General features: G+C 37.6%; 1 protein-coding gene across 4 annotated transcripts in view; it reads left to right on the top strand.

The window, feature by feature from the left end:
• LOC143246375 (ATP-binding cassette sub-family F member 2) overlaps positions 1-13211 on the top strand; it is a 60777-nt gene that overhangs the window by 12208 nt on the left and 35358 nt on the right. For all 4 annotated transcript variants that reach the window (XM_076492964.1, XM_076492962.1, XM_076492963.1 and 1 more), the window contains 2 exons: positions 5696-5887; positions 10499-10714. In XM_076492964.1, coding sequence (XP_076349079.1) covers positions 5725-5887; positions 10499-10714 — 379 coding nt within the window. In that variant the 5' untranslated portion in view covers positions 5696-5724. The remainder of the gene's footprint in view (positions 1-5695; positions 5888-10498; positions 10715-13211) is intronic.

Raw genomic sequence — 13211 nt, 5'->3', positions numbered from 1 at the left:
TGTGGTGGCAAGAACCACGAAGCCTATGAGTGTCACATGGACCCACATTGTGTCAACTGCAATGGTTCCCACCCTTCCTACTTTCGTTCTTGTCCAAAATGGTTGGAGGGAAAAGAGGTGCAGCATTTGAAAACAACTCATAACATTAGTTATCCTGAGGCTCAGAAATTGCTGTTTGCCACTCCATCTTGGACATATGCTGCTGCACTTCGTTACACAACTACAGTGGGAGAGCAGACAGATCTCTCTGTATCTCCAAGAGAATTGTTGTCAAAACAAATGAAAAGCCTTTTGACCTCCGTGGTTAAAAAGGTTGATAAATCGACTTCTACACCCATTTCTGTTCATCCTATACAGTCCAAGAAATCTCAAGATCCACATCCTTCGGTTTCAAATACAGGCATTTCTTCTGATACATCTTTTTCTCCCACCCCACGATGCAAAACAATCATTCGTTCGTGTTCTCAGTCACTGGAATCCCCTTCCAACAACAAAGACTTGCCAAATGGACCAAGGGCAGGATCCATGGAAGTCGATAGACCTCTGAATAAGGACAGTAAGGAAAAAAGACGTGGTTGTAAACAGAAGGGTTTTCCAGCCACTTAGCCTACTCGTCATTAAAAATGACCACCTTGATACAATGGAACTGTCGAGGTTTACGTTCTAATCTGGATGACATCAAAAAACTGATTGCTTCCTACCATCCTGTATGTCTTTCGTTACAAGAATCATTTCTAAAACCTGCTGATACAGTCACCATTCAGCAGTTTTCTCTGTACAGAAATGACAGGCTGTGATGGACGAGTACATGGAGGGGTGGCACTATTGGTTGATGAGCATGTGCCCATTCTGTCTTTGTCACTCAACACACCCTTGGAGGCCGTAGCCATCTGTGTTTTCTTGGGTCATACCATCATTGTTTGTTCTCTCTACCTGTCCCCTGGAGAGACGTGATCAATCAGACCTTGATGCTCTTGTTGACCAGTTGCTGTCTCTATTTCTAATCCTAGAGGACTTTAATGGACATCATCCCCTCTGGGAAGTGCTGTTATTGACAGGAGGGGTCGCTCTGTAGAGTGTATGCTCTTTGATCACAATCTTTCTCTTTTCAGTACTGGTTCTTCCACTTATTTTCATGCACCTAGTCAGTCCTTTACCGCTATTGATCTCTCGGTTTGCTCCCCTTCGTTATTTTCCCATTTTTGATGGAGGGTTGACGATAATCCACTAGACAGTGATCATTTTCCTATACTTTTGAGAGAGACTGGCCGTGGTTGATGCCACCCTACCCGCGTGCCCTGGTGGAAGCTGGATCAGGCAGACTGGTTCACTTTCACTGCTCTTGCAGAACTTGATCCTGTCATCGTGAATCAGCCTTCAATAGACGACTGTGTGGCAGCGGTAACTGACTGTATTATACAAGCAGCTGCTCAATGTATTCCTGAAACCTCGACACGTTTTCCACGATATCCTCATCCGTGGTTGAATCCTGCTTGCCACTTGGCATGAAAGGCTCAAAAACTGGCCTGGGATACTTTTCGTAGATATCCAACACTTTTGAACTGAGACGCTTTCCGACAGGCCTTTGCACATGCTAGGTGGGTAAGACGTCAAAGCCAGAAGGAATCTTGGATTATGTTCACAACTAGCATATCTTCTACCACCAGTTCTAAGGTCATATTGGACAGGATTCAAAAGGTCAGTGGGCACTACAATTCTGTCCCCGTCTCCATCTTACTCTCTGATGGCCAAGAGGGAGCTGATGTCCAGAGCATCACGAATACTCTAGGTGAAAGCTTTTGCTGTGTATCTAGCACTTCTGCTTGTTCCTCCATCTTCTTGGCCATCAAGACACGGGCAGAGCATTCACCTCTTTCCTTTCGAACTGACTGTCATTTTGACTATAATTGTCCATTTACACTGGTGGAACTGAAAATGGCCCTTCATTGGTCTGGCAGTACATCTGTTGGACCTGATGATGTACACTATGACATACTGCGCTATCTCTCTCCTGCTTTTCTTGATATTCTTCTAATTGTTTTTAACTGGATGTGGCAGGAGAATATTTTTCCTGATGTTTGGCACCAGGTTATCATCTTACCTTTCTCTAAACCTGGGAAAGATCCCAAGATTCCTTCACACTACCGTCTAATTGCTTTGACAAGCTGTCTCTGTGAGACCTTAGAGAGGATGGTTTATGCTCATCTTGTTTGGTTCCTCGAATCACACAACCTCCTCTCGCCCACCCAGTGTGGGTTCCAACAACAGCATTCCACCATGGACCACCTAATTTGACTTGAAACATTAATCAGAGAAGATGTTCTCAAAGCCAACATCTTGTTTCAATATTCTTTGACATTGAGAAGGCTTATGACACAACATGGAGGTATGGCATTTTGCGAGACCTCCATATATATGGGTTATGTGGCCATTTACCCATGTTTATTAAAAAAATTTTTAATGGACAGTAGATTCCAAGTTCGTGTGGGTTTGACACTTTCCCGTTCTTTTGTACAGGAAGTTGGGGTCCCTCAGGGCTGTGTTTTGAGTGTCACACTTTTCAGTATAAAGACAAATGCCATCACTGAACAACTCCCTCTCACTGTTGCAAACAGGCTCTGTGTTGACGACTTTCACATCTCGTGTCAGTCGTTGAACATGAGATATATTGAATGGCAACTACAAACTGCCCTCAATCGTGTACTGAAGTGAACTACGCGAACGGCTTTAATTTTTTTCTTTTTAAAACCGTTTGCATGCACTTTTGCCACCAATGGGGTATCCACCCTGATCCTGAACTCCGTATTGGTGAATTTTAGCTGCCAGTGGTCCCTGAGACCAAGTTCTTGGGGCTTATCTTTGATCGTAAGCTGATCTTTATATCACACTTAAAGCAGCTATGGGTCCAATGCACAAGAGCACTGAATATCCTCCATGTCCTCTCTATCGCCAGTTGGGGAGCGGATCAATGTTCTATGTTAAAGATATATCGTGCTCTTATTCGTTCAAAACTCGACTATAGATCAATGGTCTATGGCTCTGGAACATTGATGCTGGACCCCATTCATCATCAAGGACTTTGACTCTGGGACTTTCCTCAGTTCATAGCTTATACGTGGAATCTCATGAACCTTCTCTGCACCTTTGCTGTTTGCAACTGTCTTTACTGTATTCTTCGAAACTTCGCTTCTTACCAAAGCATCCCACTTGGGGATGTGTTTTCCTTCTTCAGTGGGCCTTACTTTTTCAAAACAGACAATCTGCCATTTCTCCTTTTGGCTTTTGCATCCAGGCACAATTTGATGAATTGGGTTTGTCCTTGGATAACATTGCCGAATCCACTGGTCAGCTCATCCCCCCCATGCCTTATTACAGTCTTCAAATGTGACCTTTATTTAAGTCATCTGAAAAAGGCTGATACTCCCGATCGAAAGTACCGTCTTTTATTTACTGAACATCTTTCGATCAATCATTCCATTCCAATTTATACGGATGGTTCAAAATCAGGTAATTCTGTGGGCTCTGCCATGGTTTGTTATGGTTCGGTGGTTGCGTGCAGGATCCCCTCTACAGCTTCTGTGTTCACTACTGAACTATGCTCCATATCTCTTGCCCTGTATCATGTTGAAGCTGAGCAGTACTCCAACAGCACGTTTTATACTGACTCCCTTAGTTCTCTGCTGGCCTTGGAATCGCTTCACGGTGCCTCACACTCTGTTCTCGCTTATATTCAAAACAGACTGGCCCATTTCTCATTAACATCTACTTCTGTCCAGTTTTTCTGGATACCAGGCCACGTTGGTATTTGCTGGAATGCGCTTGCAGACATGGCAGCTAAATCTCTCTGCTCTGGCACTATCATCACTATGCCTATTCTGTACATGGAATATGGTACTGTATTCAAGGCTCGGCTCTGTGCCAGCTGGCAGTTCACTTGGACTGAGCAATGTGACAACAAACTTTTTCAAATAAAGCCCTATATTGGGCATTGGCCGTTTAGCTTCCATAAGGTTCGGAAGGAGGAAATTGTTCTAACTAGACTATGCATTGGTCACAGTTTTTTAACTCATCGTTTTCTTTTATGTGGAACTGATGCACTAGTGTGTAGTTTGTGTAACACTCAAATCACTGTAAGCCACATTTTACTTTCCTGCCATCATTATGACTCTCAATGACGGTACTATTTTAAACATGTTCTGTCACAGGGTTTGTCTGTAACATTGGACAGTGTTATTGGTGATGGTGACACTGTCCACTTTGATAAAGTTTTTAGTTTTTTAATGGCTATTAATCTTTTTAACCTTGTTTAAGTGTTTGATATTTATTCATTATACCTTGTTAATTGTTCCCTTATTAGAGTCTCAATCTCTCTAGTTCAATTTGACATTGGAAAATGGCCAGAACATTAAATAACTCGACACCAGGACTGGAAAGATCAATTTCAGGTGACTAACGCTGCTGTTTGATCTGTCCGTTTGAAGTACCTGTTAGTCGTCCTGGCGAGTTGTTATTACAATTTTGCTGCATGTCTTTTAACACTTTTCCTATTTTATCTTTTGATAATGGCTGTTATGATAACATAACCCAGAACCAGGACTGGAAAGGCCAACTTCAGGTGACTGACGGTGGTTCTTGTACCTACCTGTTAGTCTTCCTGGCGGGTTATGATCATTACCATTTTGCTAGAGAAAGTCCTTTATATCTTCTCTTACTCTGCTTTCTCTCTTGACATTGTAGACTAGGTTTCAACATTGGTTTTATGCTTTTTTTGTTTTTCAATGATGTTTTATTTTACCTTAATTTCCTTTTATGTATTTTACCACATTTAATTTATTTTTACCTTTTTACTGGACGTTTGGCACAGATAGCCTAGCTGCTTTGGGCCATAAAACACTAAATCAATCAATCAATCAACAACCTTAACTTTCATCTGTCAATTTACTGATCCACTGGTGCTTCTCATTCTCTTACTTTTTTTTTTAACAAACCTTGTGTGCAGTAAATTGTAAAATGCTTCCTGAAAATCCAGAAATATCACACACACACACACACACACACACACACACACACACACACAAACTTCATCAAAATGAGCTAACCTGAGTAAAATAATGCATTGTTTTAGGATAATTTTTAAAACAATAATATATTCAGGAAAAGATATTTTATTAGTGTTTAGGCATCTTGTTATGTCTAAAACAAAGATTTTATTACTCTATTCAAACTATATAGAAGCTGAATATACAGTTAAAAAGAACTTGCATGAATTGCTTTGATACACTGGTTTTGTCATGTGAAGTGAGTATTTTAGTGAGAAAATAGCCTGATGAAAGTCAGACTTTTTAATTGTTTTTGCAGGAAGGTACCATACAGTTACAAATTAGATTTTGTACTAGTTAGTCACAATATTCTGTAATCAATGTTCTAAAAACTTGTTTATAAAAGGGTTAAATTGAATATAAATATAAATTAATTGTAAAAATAGTGGGTTATAAGAAATATGTCTAAAAACTGCCATTCTTTGTTGATAACAGTTCTTTTATAGTAGCCTTTTCATAGCTGAATTAATATAATTTAGTAGTGAAGAGAGGTGTATTATTGAAGAATATTGTGCAAGTGAAACTATCTGAAATATAACACAGAAGTTGTTGACTTACTGTAACTTTTATGGTTAATGTTCTTTTGCTTTTCTTAGTTTTTGTTAGATTCTCTATCTCTGTTGAAATGCCTTCAGACTCCAAAAAGAAACGTGAAGCTAAAAAGAAGGAAGCTGCTAAACATCGTGCACAGAAGAAACCCCAGCAGAAAATTGAAGATGGTATTAACGATGAGGGTACAGAGAACAATTCTAATAGTGTAACAGCCAATGGATCATCCTTATCTCTCGGTTTGTATATGAAATTTACATCTTCATTTAAAAAAAATACTTTGACTTCTGAACTTTATTCTTTGTGGTTTTTACAGTTTATTTATTTTCTACTTTTAATTCATGTTTATTACATAGTAGATAAATGCTGGAATATGATAGTGTTAAAAATTGTGATTATTAATTCCAAAACATTTACCTCCACTGCCATGTGTAACTGCTATGTGACTGCCAGGGTTTTAGTTTTTGCCCATGTAAGTATTGGTCCGACTTATTTCCTTGGTTGCTCCAATTTTTTATATCTCACATAATTGCCATTGGTGATATGCTCTCCATCTTCATAAATGAGCTCTCTATCCCGATACTGTATGGAAACACTTCAGTCAGATAATTTGTTTGTTTTTGACCGAGCATTTAGATGCTGGTTTCTCTTTGCACGTTTGAGGGATTAATATTTGTGATTGCAATTTTCTTATTGCCTAGTGACTTCTTGTATGATTCATATTTAATAATTATTATTAAAAAAAGAAGGTGATACCCAGTTTTTAGGCATGAATTTACAGGTTACTGATTCCAGCATGGAGGATTATCAGCCCTCCTCTATTCCACTTCCATTATCTAGTATCTCTCATAGGTTATTCTCAATTGAGGCTGTCATTTGATTTTATTTGTGAGATAGAAATATATTTGGTCTAAAGGCATTTCACCAGCAGGTTTTGAGGCTGGTTATGCTGGTGATTTAGGACAGTTTGGAAATAATATGGACTCTTTTTCCTGTCCCTTTGTTTACTAGGCCATCATACGAGGCCAAATTTGATCAACTACTTCCTGCTCTATTTCTTCAGTTAGTGATTTTCTTCAGTTGAAGAAAGCTACTCCTACCTTGATGGCTGAAAGGTCTGAGGGTGATTACTTAATTTTTCCTCCTTCACTTGATATTTATGTTCATGCTGAGAGATTTACTGCTCTGTTGCATGACAGGATAGATATACATTGTCACTCTTGTGTGTCTGAATAACATGCTTTGATTTACTGCCAACAAGACTGATGTATATTTAACTTCCACACACACTAGGTTCTTTTTTTTTATATGTGGGATTCCAGACTGGATATTGTATTTTCTTTGAACAAATCACAGTTTCTTGGATTAATTGACCCTCACTCTTGTTCTGAGATATTTTTCTCTTCTTTAAAAGAAAAGAAAAAAGGTTCAAAGCTATTGGTGGTGCTCATATCAATTTGAGAATGACTTCAGTCTTTTGTTGACTTCTATATTGGTAAGATTGTCAGGTTCTGCTCTTTCTTTGGTTTCCTGGCTTGTATGTTATTGGGATTTCTTGGGTAGAGATACTTTGTTAGAGAGAGCTAATCTGCTGTAGTTACTTCTCATGTACATCCTAGAGACATTGGAATTGTGAATTGGTATATCTGTTTGCTTTTATCCTTGTTGTTGGTGGCTCTCTGGACTTCCTTTGGCTCCTACTTGAAGTTGTGGCCTTGACTGTTTATTGTGTGTCATGATCTCCTGCATCTGTTCTTCACTCTGTGGATACTCAGAATAGACTTTTTTTCTTCTTATTTTCAAGGATTTTTTGCTGGGGTAGACATTTTGTCTAGCCTCGGTAGGTAGGATCTGTAGGAGCAAGGTTACAACAACTGAAGGAAAACTTGGAATTTTTTCACCACAGATCCACGTACATTTCAGATGCTGGTGTTATTGTTGGTCAGTTTGTTAAGTTTTCCATTTCCATTCTTTTCCCATCTCATGGAATTTCCACCAAACAGATTCATGGAATGCAGATCTTCATTTGTTCAAAGGCTGTTGGAGAGTTAACAATCAAGGGGTGGTGGTAGAGACAGTTGATTTGTTCTTTTGGTATTTTATTCCCATTTATCTGTTGTGTCCAAGAAGATGGAAGGTTGGTGGCTGATCATCAATCTTTCTTTTTTCAACCAATTTTTCAATCCTTTCAGGTTCATGATGAAATCCTTTCTCAGCTACACGGCACTCTTCACCAGGTCTGTGAATGATAGTTCAATGTTGGTGATATATATATATATACATTTTATGCTCAAAGATCAGGTTATTCAGTTCAGGGCTTAATCCTTTGGCATAGCAAATGTTTCTCGTCACCTTCGTACTTTGGGCCTGTGCACAATCCATTATCTTGACAACTTGTTACTTCTGGTACCATCTTGTCAGTTAGTAGTATAACACACTCACTCAAATTCTTCTTTCACAAACCACTAAGGCAATCCATTTCCATGCTGATTTAATATATCGTCCATCTTTGTGCCCTTTTCAACATGTTTTAAGCCAGGCTTAGCTAACTGCTATCTGGCTTCAGGCTCTTACTCACATGGATAGTTCTGTCTATCTTAGGGGATGTAAACATCCTTCAAATCTCTGATTCCTTTGGAATGAACACACATGAGATCCCTCTTGTGGTCACTGTGTAACCAGTGGATCATGAATTGCAATCCACTTGATCATCCAGTTTCCTTAATCAGGAGCAACATCTTAGTTCTTGAGTGGTGGTTGGATTTGATCAGCACTACCATCTGTGTTTCTATATTGCCACCTCATTCTGTGCTTCCTGTCTTCACAGGTGCATCACTTTAGGGATAAGGTGTGTATATCGAAGGTCAGGAATTCCAGAATCTATGGATAAAAGATGAATCTTCCTTGCACAGTAGTAATTTAGAACTTCTTGTGCAACAGGCAGTTGTTCAAGGTCTCGACCTGTTGCAGGCAAAATTAACATTCAGATCCATGTTGCTTATTCTGAACTTTCTATCTTGGCAAGGAAACTTCTAAGATTCACATCTCATCAGATTCATATCATTTTTATGTCTTTAGCTGCCTGTTGGAGGACATAGCACAGGCTAGTATGTGGCCTTCTGGTTCTTTTCTCTTACATTCTTACCATGATACGGCAGTTTCTTCTTCTGAGGGTATTTACTACACCCTGTGGTTGTGTTGACATCTACTAGATTATAAGGAGGAGTGAGTAGTTTTTGTCCTCCTGTTGTCTCTATTTTCTAGGGCCTCTAACTTTTTTTTTTTTAGACCAGTGTGGTTTCATCAATCCAGTTCTGCATTAGCAACTAATTTAATCATAGTTACTATTGCTTATTATGGGCTCTGTAGAAATGAGGTGTTCTATAAGACTGTCTAGGAGCTCAACAGATGATGTTAACGTATTATACTGGACCACCACTCATGGACTATTATGAGAAAAGCTAAAGGGGAACATTGGATTAAATAAATTGGGTTCTGTTTGCTTCTAAGAATTGAGGGAACTTGATTCACCTATTGCTTACTGAACTGCATCCAGAGCACTATTTCTCAAGGACTCTCCAATTCATATTAACCCCCAGATCCTACTAGGGAAACTAAGTCCTTACCACATCTAGTTTTCAGTCAATAAAGTGGTGAAGAGACGCTTTCCTCCAGGTGTTTTGAGTGTTTTTCTCCACTCTCAACAAAGAGAGTAAAGTTGGGAGCTCTCCAACCCAGTCCTTGGATGCTTTTCCCAGTTCAGTAGGAGTGGCACCAGCCACTGTAGTAGTAGCCTACTTGTAATTCCAGCTCAGATTTGACACTGCACTATCTGGTTGGGATGTGCATGGCCCTTTTTTCTGATCAGTATTGGTTTAGTATATTGTTCCTAGAAGGAGGTCCATTATTTTCTCAATTCCTAATGTGGAGTAGTCCAAAACTATAACCTTGGTTGAGCACAGTGTTCCATGTCTTCTCCATAATCCTGGGGACAAGTAGAATGCTCCTTTCTTGCTTGGATGTGAAATGAGGATGAATGTTTGTAATTCCAGACTAGATGAATTTTTTCCTTTGATTGAGTAAGGCATACACGATCTCATCATTTCTGAGCCTGTGGTGTTGCTTTTCAGACTTCTTTAGGTGGAGGAGAAAGTTTGTTTGCTTTGGTGTTGCTTATTTTCTTGTTATGATTCTGGTTGTTTGGAACACATCTCACTATGGTATCCAGTCAAAAGTATATTTGTAGATAACATTATGCTCCAATTTCCATATCCACCAGTGTAGGATATGGGGACCAAAGCCCCTTAATTTTAACTTTGATTGGTGGAACCTTAGCTATCTGGTTGGGGCTGGCCTATAATGATGATTACTTATGTACTGTTCCACTTTTGATGGAACAAGTTCTGGGTGAAGATCATACCTGTTCTGGATGTAGTGCAGTTCCTTCACTTGACTACTAGTCTTATCTTGGTACACTTCTGATGTACGAGATACTTTTTGTGTGCATAATGACCTCTCTGGTCCCTCCACTTTAATATGGAATTATGTGACAGCAGAATGTTTCGAAAGTTAAAATTCCTAAATTTAAAATGTATTTTGCTGTATTATTTACCTGTATTGGCTTTTTTTCATAATGGAAGTATATTTCAAAGACCTGTTAAATTATAGATGAAAAATGGTGTGCTTTTAGTGGCTCAATGCAACAAATTTTATATGCTTTTTACAGATGAAAAGTGAAAGGTTAACAAGGAAACTTTCCACTGAAGAAAGAGGTGTAAGTTAAAAGATTCAATGTTTGTATTTTTAAACTGAAATGTGGGCTTTTATAAATTGTTTTGAATTATATTTAGATGGTGAGAATGAACTGGTGAAGAAGTTTGAACATGATATGGATCTTAATGCTAAGGCTCGAGCTGTAACTGGAGTCCAGGGTTTAAATCCTCACTCGCGTGATATCAAAATTGAAAATTTTTCAATTACTTTTCATGGGGCAGAGATTCTAGCGGACACAAAACTGGAACTTAATTGTGGCCAGAGGTATGGCCTTATTGGTCTAAATGGTAGTGGTAAGTATCTAGATCCATTTACTATCTTTTTTTTTTTATGTTCTTTATGTAAAGTTCTTTATGATGCAAGGACAAATATTTTGTGTTAAAAGATATGTTGGTAATGTATGAAGAAGCATGATCAGGAGCTAATTTGTTGAATCCTCATGCTTATTCTTAGGTTAATGTGATGTTTGTACAATGATAATACATTTAGTTATCTTGTTCTGAAAATCATGTTCCATAAAACCCAAAAGAAATGTTCTTATAGTGATTTTTACAATATATAAGATTTACCCAAATTCATTGATATTTAAATTTCATTTTATTTGTGTGGACAAATATGTAACTGTTTTGATGATAAAATTTGTGTTTTGTAACATGTTTTAGATGTGTTCATAAACTAATATATAAGAAAAGTGTTTAAACCTTAAGTTAATAACTCTGTCTTGTTCATTGTTGGTATTTCTTCTTCCACCTCCACCTCAAAAAATGAACCACTCATTTTATACATACAATACATAGTAAACCTCAGCTGTTATGAGTTATTAGTTGTAGTGCTAATGGTATTTTTGTTATGTAACTCATTTTATTAGGCATGATCCCCAAATAGCATAGATATGGAAGTAGTTAGGTGCATAAATAATTTGGAAATATATTTTAAACTTGTATGAGTTCATACAGATAGTTCTTTTAACATCAGATTATACACTCTTGTGCAAATTAATTGAAACAAGATGGAAAATTACGATTTTTTCAATTTTTTTGTTTCATTTCTGAGAATACAAAAATTACTCTCAAATTAATACATGATAGGATAGCCTTTATTTTTCAGATCATTAATCTGCTTTGGTATCTAGTCCCCGAGTTGACTGCAATCTTTACTAACTTTTGGATCATGGTACCACACCTCAATTATGGCTTCAATTAGCTTATCTTTCGTAGTACAGTCTTTTCCCCGAAGTCTTTCTTTACAAATCACCCAAAGAGTTTCAATACAATTTAAGTCTGGAGAGTTTCCAGGCTAGTCTAGCACCTTTATTTGTGTTGTAGTCATAAAATTCTTCACAAGTTTCGATGTGTGGCACGGAGCCAGATCTTGCTGAAAAATTCCAGATCCGTCTGGAAATCTCTTTTTCAATTCTGGAGCGACTCTTCTCTGCAAAACTTCGATATACTGTGGTCCTTGCATCATACCTTCTACAATATGTAAGCCTCCAATGCCATAGTAGCTGAAAAAGACCCAAAACGTTTTCTTCAAAGGAAGTTTTACGAACTGATTAATGTGAGATTCTCAAAGTTTCTCACCTGGATCTGCGAACATGCAGACTTCTTTGACCCTGTTCGAAGAAATGAATCTCATCACTGAATTACAACTTCCTCCATTGTTCTTGCATCCAGTTCTTGTATTTCAGAACCCAATGATACCATTTTTTTTTCATTGAGTTGGTAAGGTGTTTTTTTTTACTGGTCTCGAATGAAGTAATATTACCAAAACTTCGTCATATATTCCAAAAATAGATCAACTGTACTGCAAAACACAGATAATGACGCCATCTGTGTGAAAAAATGACTATTAAAGGAAATCAATGGGTCCAATGAGCCTACACTGGCCACCATGCTGAAAATATTGTAAAATGACCATTTGTTTCAATTAATTTGCACAAAGGTGCACTTTTCTCAAAGAGTTATTACTGGTTAGCAAATCTTTTCTTATTGTAGGTTTTAGTTTGTATTACAATGATTTTTACAAAGTGCTGCTGATGTGTGTTTCAGCTTTCTTTAGAAAAATATATTGGCCAGAAAAACAAGTTATTTAGAGACTTGTAAAAGTTTAATTTTTTAAGGACTGGAACTTTGCTATGCTGATCTTTGTAGTATATCTGTCATTCATGATTAGCCTATTGCAATTTTACTGTTATTGATGTCTTTGGTGATAAGAAATATACATGAAAAAATGAAAGTTTGTGAAAATTAGGTAATTAAGGCCACAAATGGTAGATACCTAAGTTATAAAGTCAACCAACCATAACAGCAGTTCTCAACATACATACTATGTCTTAAGCTCCTTTAAGTATAGCCATATTTCCTAACATCTTTCCTTCTCCCAAACATTTTTCTCTGTTTTTTTAACAACACTTTACAACAGAGGTTAATTAACTTTACAAAATTTTGCAAAAAATGTAAAGTTGCTGGTAAAGTTATTCTGAACTTCTGCTTGTTTGTGTTACTAATTTTCTTTCCCTCCAGCTATGTTAACCAAAGAAAATGCACAATTCAGTAATTTATAAAATTTCTCACATCTTTCATTAGCCACCCTAATTATTTAAAGGCTTGGATGACCAATTTATTTCAAGGCTATTATAAGGTATTTTGTGCTCTTTGTTCAGTAATTCTTCCTTCTTTAAGTGATTTTACCCAAAGGCTGTAAACTATTGACAAAGTTTGTTGATGTATGACACAAATTTGTCTTGTGGTTGCTTTTTTTTTAACCCCATGTCTGTGCATGTACTATTGT

This window comes from Tachypleus tridentatus, chromosome 3 (genome assembly GCF_004210375.1).
Source record: "Tachypleus tridentatus isolate NWPU-2018 chromosome 3, ASM421037v1, whole genome shotgun sequence".
Classification (NCBI taxonomy): domain Eukaryota; kingdom Metazoa; phylum Arthropoda; class Merostomata; order Xiphosura; family Limulidae; genus Tachypleus; species Tachypleus tridentatus.
The sequence above is the reverse complement of the archived record's forward strand: the minus strand, read 5'-3'. Positions and strand labels throughout refer to the sequence as shown.